The 19,253-nt window shown below is 39.9% G+C and overlaps 1 protein-coding gene and 1 pseudogene across 9 annotated transcripts in view; both read right to left on the bottom strand.

The window, feature by feature from the left end:
- Window positions 1-510: 510 nt before the first annotated feature.
- On the bottom strand, window positions 511-4,303 carry LOC117554774 (annotated as a pseudogene).
- Window positions 4,304-5,003: 700 nt separating this feature from the next.
- The window catches only part of ank1b (ankyrin 1, erythrocytic b), a 93,640-nt gene continuing 79,390 nt past the window's right edge, over window positions 5,004-19,253 (bottom strand). For 3 of the 9 annotated variants that reach the window (XM_034229267.1, XM_034229268.1, XM_034229271.1), the window contains 7 exons: window positions 17,582-17,740; window positions 16,558-16,629; window positions 10,085-10,730; window positions 9,888-10,005; window positions 9,434-9,505; window positions 9,002-9,096; window positions 5,004-8,779 (listed from right to left, as the gene is read on the bottom strand). In XM_034229267.1, the coding sequence (XP_034085158.1) occupies window positions 9,028-9,096; window positions 9,434-9,505; window positions 9,888-10,005; window positions 10,085-10,730; window positions 16,558-16,629; window positions 17,582-17,740 (1,136 nt within the window). In that variant the 3' untranslated portion in view covers window positions 5,004-8,779; window positions 9,002-9,027. Of the gene's footprint in view, window positions 8,780-9,001; window positions 9,097-9,433; window positions 9,506-9,887; window positions 10,006-10,084; window positions 10,731-16,557; window positions 16,630-17,581; window positions 17,741-19,253 lie in introns of those variants that run through there. The other 6 variants (XM_034229272.1, XM_034229273.1, XM_034229275.1 and 3 more) reach the window with 5 other exon arrangements.

Raw genomic sequence — 19,253 nt, 5'->3', positions numbered from 1 at the left:
TAAAACAACAGCATCAGAGCACGGTGCAGAGTCTCTAGATGAGTTTACAGTAGTCCCTCGTTCTTATTAAACATCCATGTTGTAGTCCGCTGAATAGAAAACTGTAGTTTCCATAGTTTCCCCACAGCAGCAGACGCACATTCATGACGTCCGCTGGCGCATCATAAACACGTCGGATAGTGAAAGTGCAGTCGGATTCTCTAAAGTACTCTCCTAAGTCCTTTTGAATTCTCCTATCCACTATCCCTTAACCCCGTGACGTTTCACTCAGAGGTCAAGGGATAAACGATAGGGTTAGACGTTAGGAGCTGATTTTTGGATTATCCGACCGCAACCCTAGTTAGAATAGGCTTCAGTGTTATGATCATAAGGGGGTGCTTAAAAATGTGTTCTCATTTCAGAGTCCCTGGCTCTTGATTTACACCGTATAACCAACAAATCATTTCAGTAATTTATCTGTGAAACATTGAATAATTTTAAGACCTGTTAAAAGTCATCAAATTAGTCAAATCACATAAAATATTGATTGTTTAATTTCAACAAGACTTTGACTTCCTTGTCAAATATGTCACAGGTCATACAAAGTCAAGTGTATTCAAAGTAAAGAAACAATTATGCATGCATGTTGTTTCGTAAGAGAACAACATTCTTTCACATATTAAGCATTACAACAACAAAAAAATGCCATCTCGTTTTCAGAACAAATCTGAAGGAAGATTACCTGGCTCAGTAAGACTATGCTTCTTATGTCACTGTCTCACTGGACATAAAAAAAAGAAATAAAAATGTTGGGAATCACTTTTATCCTTGCAGCAGAGGCTCTTCAGATATCCATTTCAAACTGGTCGTCTACAAGAGAAAGAAAAGACATTGGAGTGAGAAGAAGGAAGTGGTTAATGGCTGCTCATGTCCTTTTTTAGATATACAGATCTGTTTACCTGCGCTCTCCTCTGTAAGCAGGCTGTGGTCGGAGTTATTGCAGGGGGGGGTCTGTTCCGGCTGGTTTCTGTCGTTGGGTTTCAACGGCCTGGTGACCCCGGGGATGTCGGGCAGATTGGGGGGGGGTGCGGGCGAGGGGGGACGTCCGACACTGCAGGAGGAACTTCCTGTCGTAGATGATTCTGGTACCTGTAGGAAGCAGCAGAAAAGACTCTAAAGTTAATTATTTTCCATATTTTGATACTATAATATGTTGAATTTCAGGAGATCAAAATGTGCTACAGCTGTATTCATAGTGTACATTCAGTTAAATAGCACTTGAGTCAGTTTAACTTAAAATTAAAATGAAATAAAATACAATTCAGCAGCTAATATCCACATTGAAGAATTCTAACCAGTTCGAAAAAGACAAATATAAATAAATATAGAATAATTTCTGAATTGTAAGGTGTCCTTGGGTGCCTCTAAATAAAATGTATTATTATTATTAATTTAAACAGAAATCTAAGCGACTAATCTCCATATTTAACATTTGTTACCAGTGGAAATATTATTAAAATATATTCAAGAAGATGTAGAAGCATACATTTAAAACTGGTAACTTGTTTATTAGATATAAGATACAAAATAAATAGCATTTAACTCAATCTAATACAATACAATTGAACAAAATATACCTCCAAGTATAGCACAATATTAATTCAATCATTATTAACATAAAGAAAGTATTAAAGATATTTATGAGCCCTCATCCATCCCACAGTATTGTGCAGTACTTCTTGTTCCCCTTTAAGAGGACTGTTGTGTGTTCACTGCACACACGCCCATGACCAATGACCCATTTATTTTTGGCCCCGAGATCAGTCCACTAACCGTACCTGCACCAATTCTGTCTTATCTGTGTAAATCTGCCCTCATCTGTGGCAGAACACACTATCATTTATAATGGACGACATGTGTAACTTTCTCACCGCAGCAGAGTGAAAACACTTTTTTGCATCACTCTCGTCACTGGAGATTTCCCAAGGTGTCAAGATTAGATATGAGCAAAAAATGCGGAATACATTTATTGGCCAATAACTCAGCGTGTTGATGCGTGTGAAACTGGCTTTTAGTCGGTTGATGAGCCAAAAAACATATATCTAATTTAGGTTTTCATGGCAAGTAGGTGAAAGTTTGTTAATTTTTAGTATCTTGCATGTATCCACGGAAACATATGTTGCTTTTAAAACACATAAGGTTATTATAAGCGCATGTTCTTCCTCTATAGTATCACACACGTGTCCTGGTGAAGCCAAACTCTAGTAAACAAGTTGCCGCAGCTAAACAGCAGCCTGCTGTAATAACAAGACTATAAATAGGACGGGACCGAGGACGGGCTATATTTGAACATACTCGATTATGTGAGAGCAGCTACAGCCTGAGCCTACTCACACTGAACACAGAAGATGCCAAAACCATCAAATATTTTAAATTTCCTTTATAAATAACAGTTTAAATGCCACAATATATATATAAATAAATAAAAAATATATATTATTATTATCTGGTAGGATTATTCTCTTTTTTTCCATAGCGTATCCAAATATAAATCCATGGAGTAATGTTTACATTTACAAACCATTCACTTCAATCTATGGCAACACAGAGATATTCCATTTAACCAACATACTGTGTGAATTGGAGCAGTTTAAAATACAAATCTGGCTAAAGTTGGGGTCATAAATGGTAAGTGGCGGCTAATAGGTCAGATAGGCAAACATTAGATAAGAAGGTCATAGGTTCAATCCCCGGAATAACAGAATTTGGGAGGGAAAATGACCTTTCCAGGTGAGAATGTGTAATATTTGGTGCGTTCCAATACCCATGCTCCCATACTGTGCAGCATGTCAAACGTATGTGCCAAAAATAGTGCATCCTGTAACTATTTTTGCAGTTTGCATCCAGCATGCTTTACTGGCATTTCTCAACGATAATGCTTTGCGGTGTTGATATGAGCAAGAGGGTCAAATCCAAGTGTTGTGACGTAGGCCCAATCCCAAACCGCCCCCGACCCCTCCGTTTGCGCGTTCGTGCGGAGGGTCCGCCACATTAAGTGCTGTTCCAAACCAACGAGTGTGGAGCGGTGTGGAGGGGGAGTGGGCTATCAAGCCATCAAACAACGAGTCTGCATCGGAGCTGACTTGAGACCGGTCTCTATCTGACCGGAGTCACGCTGTGTGTGTCGGTCAGGAAACACGCTGTTTACAAGTAGTTCCAGCAAACATCCACTGATAAACTGCGATGTTAACAACCTCATGATAACCTCATTTTTTTTAACTTAGGATCGTAGACCTGTGTTTAGTCTAGAAAAAGGTAAATGTGTGCATTTTATTATAAAGTTGGGTATATTTACAGACTGTTGCAAAAACTAAGAAGCTTATTTTTTGTAAACTAAGAGCTTTACAAAAAAGATTAAACACAATTAAAGATGTTTGGAGTTTTATTTTAGTTATTAATTTACATTTTTTGTCAAAGAGATGCTGATTTGAAACCGTTGTTACATACAGTTACGACATTTCCTGTTTCTACCGGAGAGAGGGGAGTTTGTCCCAAAGCTTGCTGCTGTATTTACTCCCTCCATCTGACAGGAGGGAGCCTCATTGAGCTGCGAGTGTCACTCCACGGAGTTCACTCAGTCACGGAGGGGTAGTGTGTAGGGGTAGGGTGTAGGACGTGGTTTGGGATTGGGCCGTAGGATGCATACTACAGTACTTCCTTAGGGCAGCTGCAGAAAATAGTATAAACAACAAGTGTTTTTGAACACAGCCTAGCCTGTGTGAACGTGATCAGGGCGTTTGTGAAAAAGGGAAGTAACTCCCAATGAATCTCCCTATAACTAAATACATGTTGAAATGCTGGTTTCAGGATCAACGTGACATTCTTCAGAAATGTCGTGCAGATTTTCCATGTAAGTGTCCCTTTAAATGCTCCCCCCCCCCCCTTTCATTACTGATCTTTCTCTTAATGCATATCGTATTTAAACTGTGTTAAACCCAATAACAAGACCCATTTCTTCGTTACCTCCTGGCGTAGTGCTGAACAGAGTCCCCCCGGGGGTCGTGGAGTAGTCCTGCGGCATGTGGGCAGCATCGTGGATGGTGACCCGTCTCACGGCCGGGATGTTCTGGCTCCTGGTGGGCTGGCCTGCCGCTGACATGTCTCACAACACGGTTCTGTTTTAATAATACTTAAAGGCCACAGACAGGGCTAACTGCTTCAGGTGCTCAACACGCAGTGAAACTGAGAAGTTACTTTGAGCCTCCACGTGGTGAGAGCAGGTCCAAAACATTCCAGGAACCTCCTTCAAAACAACATGTGGAGTGGAGCGCTGTGATTGGCTGGAAACATGGTTGTGACGCCCCCTGTTTCCAGCCAATCACAACACGAGGAGGTTTTATTTCTTCCGGATCTGCAGGCTGCTCTATCAATCACAGATACAACTTCAATCGTAACAAATCCTTAATAAAAAAGTATTCACAGTGATATAAAGAACAAAAATACAATTTTGTTTTAAAATTACATGCAAAAAACCTTTTTCATGTAATTAAAAAAATATTTGTAGTCATAGGAAACATCCAGTAAAATACCCAACGATTGTATATGAAGTACAAATATTATGTGTATGTGTACAAATACAAATATTATGTGTATTACTATAAAAACACAACAAATTAATAATATTTTTAAATATTTAAAAAAATGGTTTTCTATGGTATAATTGATATGGTAAGCATCAATCTATACAACCAATACAATCTACAATAAGAAATACTATACAAACCTATATGTATTTGGAGCAGTACTATAAAATAAATCAAATTGCTAATAAAATAAAAAAAGCATTTTGTATGGTTTTGATATGTTAGACCCATAAAATAAAGCATTAATGAAAAAAACAAACATGAAAACACCATAAAAGCTATAGCACTTTAAACTCCCAATAGTCAATGAATGTTATTGAATACAAAAATATATATAAAAGCTGCACTAATTTCCCATTTTACAAAAAACAGGACACCACATTTATGTCACATCTTTGTTTATTAAGTCTTGTAAATGGTTTGAGCTGGTGTACAGGGTAAGATGATCTATACATATGTCAGAATGATTCTGATTGAAAGGCTTGTATACATATTCACGTTTGTTTATCCTCTCTCCAGGACAATACAAAAGAAAAGAAAACAAGTGGTCATAGCTACGAAGCCTCTACATTCCCCATGATGTGGGCGTTGGCCTACTCTAGATAATGCTTAAAGAACATCCATAACAACTCTATGAGGGTGCATAGCATTCTAATTAAATATATTTTGTCATATATTTATACACATATTTTCATAAAAACAGATTTTTTTTCCGCATGTGCGCAGTTGCATTCCTTAGGATAGATTAATATGATATTGCGTTTACATTGTCATGTATCCATTCTAAAGGAGTATAGGTGACCTCTATTCTTTCGCCACAGTTAATTTTACAATACTCTTTTTTTAAATACATCGCCATAGGTTACACGTCCTCTCAGGTCACAAGCCTGGTAAAAACTCTCTTTTCCTCCCCCTGATCCAACAAGGTTTCAAACCAAACACCATCACACACACACACACACACACACACACACACACACACACACACACACACACACACACACACACACACACACACACACACACACACACACACACACACACACACACACACACACACACACACACACACACACACACACACACACACACACACACACACACGGTGGAGTTGTACTGATGTTAGTACAAAGGCTCACTGACTTGTTTGATTCAAATTGCAAATCTAAGTTATCGTTCAGGAAGGAAGCAGAAGAATTACATTAAAATAAACTTCAGCCATAAATCTTTTTTGGGTGGCCACATCGAATATCTTCTAATTTTCAAAATGGATTAATACCAACTACATTTGAGCGTACAGGTACCACACCTGATAGACAGAATCCCTTCTCTAATACTTTTCTCATAAACCAGCAAAGAAAATGTTTTCTTGTTATAAGTAGTTTTTTTTTACATTTTATGTCCAACATGAAAGTCAAAATAAGTTTTAAAGCTTTCCCCAGAGACATTTTTAAATTGTAGTCTTGGTGGCTACTTTGTCAATATCGACAATGTAAAGGACTATAAAACTGTAAGCTGATCATATTAATGGAGAGAAATGTCCACAGCGTCAACGGACTGTAATACTGATTTAATGCTGTCAAATCCACCAATAAAGAAAGCAACTATAGGAAAACTCTACATGCTAAACATGACACAAATATATTATACCATTTGGGGTTTAAATCTCGAAATTGTAAGGATTATTACCTTAACACAAGATGAATTAAATTGTCTTTAACATCCCCAAATCTAACTCCCTTCTTGCGCTGATACAGTACAAGAGGTGAGAAGGTAACTCGTCACTTTAGATGCATAATGCTAGTACAGCTAACTTAAATAAAACACTTTAAGTACTGCAGACGATAAAGGAAATAATGTTTAACATTCATTTAATGAAACTTTCCTGTTGGAAGAGGTTACTGACTACATACTGAATGCTTCGTCTCCTCTTTTTCTTACTTGAATCAAAGAGCTCTCCATCACACACACACACACACACACACACCATCCTGCCCCCCTCCTTTACACCCCTATCCCGCCCATACAAAACACCAACGTCTTCCTCAGAAACACTCGCTTTGTGCCCCTCACTCGTCTGTGAAAGGAGGACTTGGAACTTAAAAAGGAAAACATTTTGATTCTGACCGAGCAGAACGGAAAACCTGAGTGGAGTAACAGTGGGAAATGTGTGATAGCCTATAAACATGTGCTATATCAAATGATGCTCTTGTGTGCACGGACAGGGCATGCAAACATGTGCATTTGTGTGATGTAGAACTAATGAACTCGTTCATTCATTCATTCAATCGGCGTCTCACTCATTCAGGCTACAGTAGCATTTACAGTACTTCAATATTGTCCCATTAAATGTGCTACTATGGTATACGACCCCGTCAGGTTTCTGCATAAAGGAAGTGCTTTGGAGATGAAGAGGACGATGGGCGGTTTGCAGTGACGTCAGTGTATGAACATAATAAATAAATTAATAAAAAAAAAACAAATGGAGCTAAGTTACGGCAGCAGACAATTTTTTTTCGGTACGGTAACATATCCTGATTTAATTTTTGCTACGTTAGGTGCTGAAAAACAAAGAATCCCTCTCATGCTAGAGCTGTATCTGACTGATGCATAACTCAAATGCTTTTTCAGAGATGTAGTCATCGACACCGTTCCAAATCATGTATTTCCAGAACCCTGGCTAGCATCTTCATTGTTCTTGCTAAGTATTATTGCTGTGGCAAACTCCAAAATCGGACACTCTCCGACTAGGCAATACGTTTTATTTTGTGTCACATGTTTCTGATTATGTGCGTGTGCTTTTGTTTGTGTGTCTTCACAGTTCACGAGTCTGGGGTCAGTGTTAATAAGACAATCACAGTGCTACCTGTCTGTCCCCGCTGCCCGTCACAATCCCATGTTGTACTCTCGTAGCAAGATGCTATTTTACGCCTGCTACCATTGAACTACAAATCCCTGTACCCTCAGGTTAATCCTTATTTACGATGCAACCACTGTGTTCAAATGAATGAATGAATGTACATTTTGACGGTGAGGTGCTACAGCTGTTTCAAACAGATAAAGAGGGAGCACATGCAACGTTTTCAGCGTTAAATGTAGGAGCTAATAAATGCTGATAAGAGGCCTGTGATTTTTTAAAACTGCATATTGACTGAGGCTACTGATAAGGATCAAGATACCGCGCGCTACTTGGAGAAATGACGGAAGAAGTTAGAAAAAGGTCACGATGGAGGAAATCTTTGTGACGTCGAGCCGCTGCACAATACAATCAAGCAACCAACCCCTATCCAAAGACGGGCAACATGTTCCTCACATTGGTCGGACAAATACTTTAAAAACCAAGGTGGACCGAAGGAACGGAAAAACACACAAGCTTCATCCACAAAGGAAAAGACGTTAGCAGCACACCCAGACAGGTACACTCACGAGCGGGGGGCAGGGGAGCAGAGCACGGCGGCTTTTCTTGTTCCGCTCCAAGCCAAGAAACACATGCGGTAGAGAATACGCGCACACATACACACACACTGACACATGTCCACGTAGCATAGAGTGCATATCACATTGAGAATAATAGGGGACAGTGAAATAAGCATCAGTAGGCTCAGCATGAGCTTAGCTGTATACGGAACCGTCCATCGAGGGATCGATTTTTTTTTTGTTGGTGTTATTGGACTCAACTTGCCGACACACACAACTCCTGTTGGCGGGAATAGGGTCCTTAAAAAAGGCCCCAGCGTGGGCCAGCCCCGTACCTTGTACCCCTTCAGTTTGTAGATAATGACAGTTCAAAAGGTCAAAGGGCATGCACCAGCAGTCATCATGCGATTACAGTTTACAGGAAGCACTTTTTGTTTTGTTTTTTTTTCTCGGTTGTTTTACTGACATTTATGTTTTTTTGTAAAAAAAAGAAGAAGAAGAAGAAGAAGAAGAATCATGCCTTAGTCTAGTTGATATTTTTCTTTACAAATGTTATAAAACTACAAGTTGAACTTTTCTTTCATGGAGCTCCATGGTCACACGTTGAGGATGTTTCTGTGTTTGTCATTTTGTAGTTTGCACTTCTTAAGTCTTTGTCTCCCCTTCCTCTCCCCTTCCTCTCATTTCCATCTGCGCTCTGGTTGTGTTTTGGAGGATGATTTGGCAGTGGCTTTCCGGTCCTAGAAAAAAAGAGATGAACAGCATTTACAAACAAAACCCAGGAAAAGTGAATTTGCCCTTCCAAAATAAAGCAAAAAGTGTAACTGAATGCCAAATCATTTATGTCCAAATTCTAATTTTGCACAGAAATGGAACAGCAAGTGAGAGACTTTTGAGTCCGATATGTTGCTGGGCTCTGTCCAAGCACTGGGATGCACTCGTGCTTGTTGTGTGTCCCGTACCTGGAGGACCGGGCAGTATTTGTATTTCAGTGTTTAACTCTCCGCAGAATGGTGCGCTGCGCTGACTGAGCGCCCTTTCTCTCATCCACCCCCACCTGGAGCAAGGAGGCAGGGAGGAGGGAAGGAAACAAGACTCGGACCAGTTAACTGCTGATGCCTCTACATGTAACCAAAAAACTTGTCTCTCCGTTAGCCGACCGATGTGGCTCTCTGCAGTCCCAAGATACAGACAACAATGACATGATGATGGTTATGTCTCACACTCACAACTATTAAATACATTTAATTCAATTATGACTTCCTTCTTTAGAGTTGAAATTACCCTTAACTTAGATTTGACAACAAATTATAGAGGCTTTGTTGTCAAATCTGCTTTCAACATTTGGCTTGTGGCTATGTGGTGAGAGTACGATGAAAAAAGGACTGACGCACCTTTCTGGCAAGCGTGCGTCCGTGTTCGTCTACAAACCGCACCTCGGCAGCATAGTCCTTTTTCTCTTCTCTCTGTACAAGAACAACAAAATGTACATATAAGAACCAATTCATAGTACCCACTTTTGCATGAGAATAAATAGTTTGTCATAAATGTAAAACAGAACCAAAAAGAATTAATCATGGCCGATATTCCACGTGTTGCAGCACACAACACATCATTCTTGTCGGGGTCTGGGAAAAATGCATTTTGATGTTGACTTCTTAAGACAAAATAATGACTGTCTTCAACGAGGTCCCCCCTCCAGGCGCAGGAAGCGACTGATGGTCGGCGACCTGACCTGGCCCCGCCGCTGCTCTGCAAGCACTTAGGCCCGCCTCCTGGTGAGAGAAGCCCCGCCCCCTATCAAAGGGCTGCGTGCCCTGCAGCACATGAGTAACTCGTGTCACACACCGGGGTCAGCAGAGCCTCCTGCACGCTGCCGTCCTGCCCCGACGACACCGAGCCCCCCCAGCCCTGCAGCGAGTCCTTGTCTGCCAGGTAAGGCTGAAACGCTCCGCCTCCCACCATCCTGGAGAGCAAATAATATCAAATTGTTATATTCTTATTGTTTCTTGATTCATATGTAGATTTGCCAAGAGGTACCGTACCGGTTATCCCCGTTGTGGTCCGACCCTCGACTCAGTCCCGAGATCTCAGTCCGCTGGGCGTACACCTGCTGGCCTGCAACGACAGAAAGCCCTTCCACTGAACCCAGCCCTACATCTCCTCCTCCTCCTCCTACTGCGAGGACCTCCCCTCTCCTCCCGTCAGACCTCTGACCTCCCAGCTGGCCGTTCAGGTTGACCTTGGGCACGGCGCCACTGGCCCTCACCCTGTCCCATTCTGCCAGAGCAGTTGCTGGCTCCTGTGGCGCCTCCTCCTCCTCCTCCTCAACCTCCCCTTCCTCATCCTCATCCTCTTCCTCCTCCTCCTCCAGCTCCATGATGGAGCCGCTGGCCCCGCTGCTTGGGCGCCCCAAGCTGTAGGGAAGGGAGAGCGTGGTGCCCTCCGAGTCGTCGGCACGACTGCTGCCATCCAATGAGGAGTCCTCCACTGTGACTAATGAGGGGCTGACCCCCGCGGGCCACACCTGAACGTCGGACATCTCCATTAACGTGTCTTCTTCGGTGGTGGCGATGGGGGCGCACTCCAGGCTGGAGACTTCCTGCCAGTAGGGCTCTGCTCCCAGAGGGGAGGGCAGGCTGTACTGCATGGAGGCCGGGGACATCATCTCATCCTGCACCAGCCCATAACCTGAGGGGAGACAGGGCGAGACAAAAGAGAGACTAACACCACGCAGGCACAGCCGGGGCAGGAGGGGGGGGGGGGGGGGGGACTGTTTCTCCAACCTGTGAGGAAACAGTGGGCTCAGCCCTGTCCCAATATACCAACAATATCTAGAATCAAGATTTATAAAGCCAATAATGTAGGATCAGGATATATCTATTTTATTGAATGAGCAATCACTTTATTAAGGAAGCCTTAGGAGGCTAGATATAAAACATATCTATTGTGATCTTTTTACAAAGTGTGAACTTGTTTGATTTCTCTTTGGTGTTCATTACTTAACATGTCTTAAAAAAGGTTAGGACAAGATAATCTTTAATACAAATGTTTTGAAAACAAATGTTAAGCTAGAATCAATTTAGTTTATTTATTATGATTCAATTAATTTAAGTGACTTCAGAGAATATTTATTGTTGTTGTATATCCACTATAAAGGGTTGAACAAATAGTTATGTAACATTGTGGTGAGTATTTTTTTTAAATGCATCTACCTGCTCTTTTCTTTTTCACCCATTCCACATTTAAACAAAAATTAAATAAAGAATTATCCTGCCAAAACATTTGTTCACCTGTTATAGATAAACAAATCAGACCCTATACAAAAAATGGACTGTTACTTTCTTTTTTACTTGCCTCTCAGGGCTTCCATATTTTTAAAGAATCTCAGCCAGGATGTTTTGGTTTGAAAGGTTAAGCAAAAGAAGAATACTTGTCTTTCACTCTAAAACAATCTTATTTTGTTTAATTTTGATTGGTCTAATTGATATTTGTGGGTTTGATTCAAGCACTTTGGTAATTGGCATTGGGACAAAGCGATAAGAGTGAGGTGAGGGTCAGAGGGGTTTGCTGTATCACCCGTTGTCCGTGAGGTGACGGGTGCAGAGCTCTGGCTTGCCACCGTGAGAGAAAGGGAATCTGCAGAACATACACTTGTTTCTTTATAAGCAAAAAAGTCTAAAGTTATACAGCATATGAACCCTGGGGTTGGCACGATATAAATGTATCATAAGTAACATCTGAGGAAAAAGTGGCAATTGGATTTAAGTAGCCATGGTTAAAATAGGCTGGTTATTTTAAATGTTCATATCGTGGTTTAATAAAACCAATATTCAAGTACGTACTTTAAATCACAGATGTGTTCATTTAATTAAAAAAAGCATTTGAATTGTGTTCTTCTTTAGATAACTGTTGAGTGTTAACTAATAAAGGATTAGGCTGTGTGCTGTACATTACATTTTTAATAAGCTGTGATACAAGGATCAAAGCTTTATTAACTGCTTTTGACCATCTATTATCGTTCCAACCCATTTCACACGTTTCTGATTGGGAGTCAGTGGCATCTAGCAGATTCTGCTGAATGCAAGGTACTGTGGCTCTTGCATCATAAGAGGCATGCATTTGCTTGTGTCTGCATCCCAGGCATCCAAATAAAGACCCCACACACATCCACACGTCCACACGTCCACACACGTTAGACAGAGTTTTTTAACTGATTATGCCAGTTTTACAACTTGGTCTATATTTTATACCTTTTTAATACTGAATTGATCACATTTTGCAGCATGATTTGTTGGTGTTATTCTGCAAACCTCTTCAGATTCAGGAAGATTACTTTTATGAACTAATAGTAAATGAATAATATATATTTTTGCGATAACAAAATATGTTTAACAACTTTCTTTATAGAACTATAATTAGCTACTTATAAAGAAAGAAAGAGCTTGATTAAACCAGTAAAATACACAAGGACAAACACACACAAACACACTTTATATTCAGTGATACTTTGTCAATTATTCACTCAAATATACTTTTTGGCGCATATCAAAAGTTAGATATTTTTGATTAAAAGTAAATACAGTTAAATGTGTTTGTGATTTTATTCTAAATGTTATTTAATTTAAATATTTTAGTACGTCATCTTATTAATATATTTTTAAGATATGTAGGATTTGTTTCCACCGCTGGTGTTTCTTCTTTTGTTTCCTTTAATAATATGATTGAGGGCATTTTCATTCATTATCTATGATATGAGTTCTACATCAAGACATGGTAAACTACCTTTAGAAATAAATGTTGAAAAGTGAATGAACCTTATAATCTAACAATCTGTGTTTTTCATTGGTGATATTTGAAGACAGCAATACTATGTCAGTTGTGTCATGTTACCTGTTTGGATGGGGAAGCCCGATTACTCTGAGTTAAAATGTTTCATCAATGTTTTCAGATGAATGAAATAAGGCAAAACTGAACAGTAACGGAGTACTTCACCCAGAATGAATGTGAGGATGCGTTCACACTGCTGTGCTTCAATTAGATCAGCTACAGTATAGTTATTTTGCTAAATCAAATACATTTAAAAAACAGATTTTGATCATGGTTGTACACATTTCTTATAATAATTTTTTACAGTATATATTTTCATTGTCTATTATATATATATATATATTCATTTTGTTCTATGTTTTGTCCTCGACCTTGTACTTTCCTTGTAATTTCAGTTCCTGTGAATGTGTATTGTATTGTATGCACCAAACACCAATACATTTCCTAGTCAGTGAAAACGCACGAGGCAATAAGCCTTCATTTGAAGGAATATGAAAGAAAAGAATGCTTACTTGAGAAACTACATAACATTTATCTAATCGAACCTGCCGTAATGTAGCTGTGGAACACTACGAAAGAACGTAGCTAGCTGTATATGGTCCATAATTAACATTATCCTACGACAGGACTCATTTCAAACTCATATATATCCGGTAATGTCCAGCTTTTGTAAGAACATTATCGAGTGATCCAAAATAGCAAAATCTACCTTACTTTCTAATTTCAGATTTAAAATCATTTCTGGCCAAATTGTTGCAAATAGAACGCAAGCCATAAAATCTATGGTCAATACAAAATATGTATTAATGGGTGAAATACCTCTTTACTGAGTAGTTGTCTCAGAGTTTATGTGTGTATGGATTACATGTGAGTAAGCATGTGTGTTTCTGGGATGGTAGAGGGCCAGGTTGATGGGATGTGGCGTCAGAATGAGGGGAACAGGGAGGAATGAGTGAGCATTAGAATGACAGTTAGAATGAGTTAGATGAATCTGGGTTAGCCTTTCCCTTCGCTCCTGCTATTTAGAACACACACATACACAGACACACACACACACACACACACACACACACACACAGGTGTCAAAGGCACAGGATGTGGTGAAGCACAAATAAACTCCACAGAGATCGACATAGCACAAGAACACAACAGAAAACAAACACACTGCACAGCACGCCACCACTTTACACACACACACACTCACAAAACTGCACTTATATGTAGATGAGGACACACACTTCTAGCCCACAGGTGAGCCTCACATGCACACAAATAATCACACACACCCAAACACACCTCGCAGCAATATCCCTGCTGGCAGATAACGTTTAGACAATGTTATCGGGGAGTCCGTCATCATCACACATGGGCAACACATCGGTTATACAAATCTAATTAAAGTCATAGCTTGTGTTTGAAGTGGGGTTGTATGAGGTACTTACACATAGTCAGTGTATTGCCTACAGCAGATGGCAGTTTAGAGAAACAGACAGGGGTAAAAGCAGGGAAATAAAGCACTGTTTTGCTATGGCAGAAAAGATGTCTTGCCATGTAAAACAATATATCTTTATCAGTTTAGGTGTATGCTATATTTAGATTTGTCCTCTTTAATTTGCAGTCAGACAGCATCTTTTGAAGCCATTATACTATCCATCGATTCCATACGGCAAGCACTACTATTTAGACATAGGCTATTTTACTAATATATATTTAGACTGTAAGTGTAAATATGACACGGAATTTGATCTCGTTGCACTGTCATCGCTACACCTCTGCTTTTACCACTGCTTTTTTACTGCAGTGAGAGTTTCCAAAGAAATGTCGTTGTACTTTGTATGATGACAAATAAAGATATATTCTTCTCTCTTTAAAAGGCACCAGACTCCCTGCTGGTCTACAGCTGAGATTTATGTGGTACTGTAGGTAAAATGTCTGGCTGTTTTCTTTTGGTGGCTAAAATACATCGACCTGTGCAAAGCAGAACATCGCTTAGCTTCCATACCAGTATTTTTCTCTGCCTTACCAAACTTCCAGCTACTGTAGGTACAACACGGACTTTGCAAAGGTACCTAATACAAAACCCACACAAAAAAAGTAAACTGTCTCTTTAAATGTCGGGATGTAGACTGATTTTGATGAAGAACAATTCTGATATTTATAATAAGAGACAAAAAGTATAGTCCCATGGATCCAACACTGAGGAATATGATTCACTTTGCCCATGGATGAAAGACATCGTGCCACAGCAACATTGTACATAGAACATTATGTACTATGCAGCTGACCATGTTACAGCGTAGCATTAAACACAACAACATTTATTTTACAGGTTAAGAATTACAAAAAAACACACATTTGTTTGTTAATAAAGCATTAAAAAACAAGACTGAAATACACCCATTGAACAGAGAAAACATTTTAGACTGTACATTGAAAGCATGCCATGCACAAAAGCAGTTCATTGTTTTCAGAAAACTCACTCGTCCCAGTCACTGTTCACACCAAACCATCTAAAGGAGACCTGGGTACAACTGGATTTTAAGACCTTTTTTACAAATACAAACAAATATAACACTAAGAACACTTTGTCTTGCAAGGAAATTCAAAGACTTCCTGTTTGAAAACAATTATCATATATGCAAATCAAATCTTTGCAAGCAGGAACAAATTAAAGTTATTTTATTATTAACTAAACCCAGGTCTGAAACGCACACACACACACACACACACACACTGTAACAGCAAAGCATGCGGCATGCACAAACTGTAGTACACACACAGAGCTGATTGAGAGAGGAGGAGGAGGAGAGGGTCCCTACTCGACTGAACGAGGGAGGAGCGCAGGAGAATAAGATGGCAAGAGAAGGAGGAGGCCCAGAGGTCAACATGAGGTCATATGAGGTCAGAGGTCGGACAGGAAGAGCTGTGAGGAAGAAGAGCAGGAGAGGGGAGGAAGAGGAGGAGCAGGGCGGCTGGGCAGCGGATATGACATGTCACAGGTTCAGAGACAGACTGAAGGAAGGACGGAAAGAGAGAGAGAGAGAAAGAGAGACTGTCCTGAGCAAAGGAGACACTTTGAGACGGCCAGAGCATTGCAGTTGTGTTGCAATGTCAGCTGTCAATCAAACTAAATATGTCTGTCTCATTCCCAGTGAAAGAAAGAGAGAAAGAAAGAAGAGAGAGAAACAAAGTATGAAGGCCCAGAGCACACTATCATCTGTGAACCACTTTTGAGTAGTGCACCATCCCAGACACACATGTATGCACACACACGTAATCTAAGCAATCTCAAACATACTAAATTGAAAATCAGAAATGAATCAAGTGTTGACTTGTTTATTACTTTGAAAATTCTGTCAGTTATAGCAAAAGTGAGTGTTTCTCATATGAGGTAAGAAGAATCAAAACGTCATGTTTAGGGCTCCAGTATGAGGTGTAATAAATGGCAGAGGCCCAGTGAGGAGTGCACAGAGGCGGTGTTAGTGCATGCTGCAGAAGGCTGGGTTCATGGTGGGAGAATGAGACCACTCCTCAGACCTCAGAAACATCATCTCAGCTTCATTACCAATCATCATCATCATCATCATCATCATCATCATCATCATCATCATCATCATCATCATCATCATCATCATCATCATGTCATGAGCAGCAAACCACCATGCAGCCCGACTCCCCTTCAACTTACCCCTTCTGAAAAACGGGGGTCTAATAACTCGGGGCTTGCGCACATGGCGCGTTGGCCTTTTGTCCGTGACCTCTTGTGGAGCAACAGAAACAAAGTAAAACGGCTGGTACCAAAACTCCTGTTTAAGAATTTCTTCTACGATTTTAAGTAGAGCTGAATATACCAACTGTTGGGACCAATATTTGTTTGAGTGAACACATTCTAGGGGCAATAATAATTGTGAAATAATGGTAGAATCACAAGCTTTTCAAGTGAAACATCTTGAATTAATAAGCATTTTTTAAATCATCTTTGATCAAAAACTACCAAGTACATCAAATAGCTCACTCTGCAATTGAAGTAATCTAGCCTCCTATTAAGTTTGCATCCAAAGTCTGTCTTAAGTTTACATTTTCCTTTTTTTGATCACATCATTGAACAATCAGACGTCAGTCCCACCACGAATATACTGAGTATTCATTCCATATATTAACACTTTTAATAAATGACAATTATGGCCGCACAATTAAACTGTTAAATAATATATTGTAAAAAGTAATTTAAAGCTGCAGAGGAATACTGCCCTGAAAATCGCATTCTACAGATCATCTTAAAAAATATAATTAAATTAATCATTTAATATATTTTTCAATGATTATAAAAAATTATCAAAATCCTAATGTCGTAAATCGTAATCAATTGTAATTGATTCACTTCAAATATAAAGTCTGGCAATTTGTTTTTTCTTCAAATTGTCCAGCCCTATTTACAATCACATTTTGGCATTATTCAAACATACCCTGAATGGGGAATTGTATTCTAGTCTCATAATAGAAATGGAGTTATAACTTGCTATATAAGGCAAAGTCAAATGATCTAACCTTGGAGATAGACTGACTTTAGTGTAACAAGGCGGTAAGACTAAATAAAAGATGAAATGATTTCAAAGTTGCTGTTTGAATGTAGCGGGCTAATTCACTGTTCATTGATAAGGATATAAATAGTTCACGTCTTCTGTGATGTTTGACGTGTTTGTGTGTCTCACCATTGAGGACGCTGGGGGACAGCAGGGTGGAGTCGCGGTCGCTGAGTCGGCAGGCCCCCACCTCTAAAGACCCGGGCACCAGCTGTTGAGGCTGACCCTCCAGAGAGGTCATGATGTCGGCACGATCGATGTTCTTCAGAGCCGTGTAGAGGCTCTCCACTGAGAGGGAAACACAGGGAGTGGGGAGGGGGACAGGTAACAGAGACAGGGAGACAAACAGGGAGGTATGGGACGTGGACAGGGAAGTCAAACAAATATTTTAGAGAGCATTATGTTTCATCAAAAAGACAATCTGACAATTGAATAGACAAACACAGACTCAGGGAATGGGGATTTACTCATTTGTAACATGTCTAACTGTAGTGGATCACATCATATAGAATATGGAATGAATCCTTAGCTGCTCCAGCTTACATCTGCTCTATGGGTGGCAGTTTTTGAGCCGTAACAAAGGCCAAAAAAGTAAACGTTCACTAAATAAAACAAGCATTAAAATAGGTTTCTAAAAAGTGTGAATAGGCCTGTCACGATAATTAATTTTGTTGGACGATACATTTTCCTGGAAATTAAGCGATAGACGATAATATTGTCGGCACCGTTGTAAGACCATTTTAGACCAATTCCTGACATAATGATAATAGATAATAATAATTGAAGTACATCCTTTCAAACAGAACTTTTTATTGAACATTCAACATTGCAAATGAAATGTGAAATAATATTCAAAATATAAATTATATATAATAAATAAAACAAATTAATTAAATTAAATCACACAAATCAAAACAATAAATTAAATCGACTCAGGCTGGAAAACAGAGCTCTCTCTATCTATCTATTTATAAATATGAGCACACATTGTCTCACAAGCAAAGAAAACCTCCTTAAAACAACAGTCAAGTGTACTGTACAGTCCACTGTCCATACAAAGACCCAGATGCCTCAACAGGCCATATCCAAATCTGTATTTCAAAGATTTCGAGCAAGGAACACCAACATGTTTGCATTGTCGGGCAAATGCATCTTTGATTGTATACTGTCGGGAAGGTGGGGGCTCTCCATCTCGAGCTGCTGTGTTTGCTCCCAGCTGGGAAAACGGAATGGGGTGGTGTTATGTTTTACCTTTAGTTTAAGATTTGTGGTATTGCCTGCTTTTGTCGCTACCTTTTTTAAACAAATGCGACACACCGGCTCATTCAAGTCCGTAGGTTCGTCTCGTTCATTCGGCTTGAATACTGCCACACCGGAGATGTGTAGTTAGGTTTTGTAACCAATTCCATTTCACTTTAAATTCCCCTCAAGTAAGTCACACGTTGTCTCCCGCTTGTCGCTATATTATTAATTTGGATGCTACACGCTGCACGTGCACGCGGAGTGTCTGACTCCTGACCTGGCTGTGTGTCAGCCCCGCCCCTCACAGCGCGTGTGGCTGGCTAAAATGCTGCTCACATCCTTATGTAAACGGAAATTTATCGAGCTCAGAAAAGTAATCGAGTCCATTTGTATATATCGTACGATAAGTCAATTTATCGATTATCGCGACAGGCCTAAGTGTGAATCACAGCAACCCAAAGAGGCCCTTGATTGTAAAGTTATAAATGAGCACAACAATTATTAGGCTGATGGGTCCAGTAATAAGCAAGGTTAGCTGTTGACAGATAGCCATACACAG

The sequence above is a fragment of the Gymnodraco acuticeps genome, unplaced genomic scaffold (assembly GCF_902827175.1).
Source record: "Gymnodraco acuticeps unplaced genomic scaffold, fGymAcu1.1, whole genome shotgun sequence".
In the NCBI taxonomy this organism is placed as follows: domain Eukaryota; kingdom Metazoa; phylum Chordata; class Actinopteri; order Perciformes; family Bathydraconidae; genus Gymnodraco; species Gymnodraco acuticeps.
Note: the sequence above shows the minus strand (reverse complement) of the source record. Positions and strands in the feature narration are given on the sequence as shown.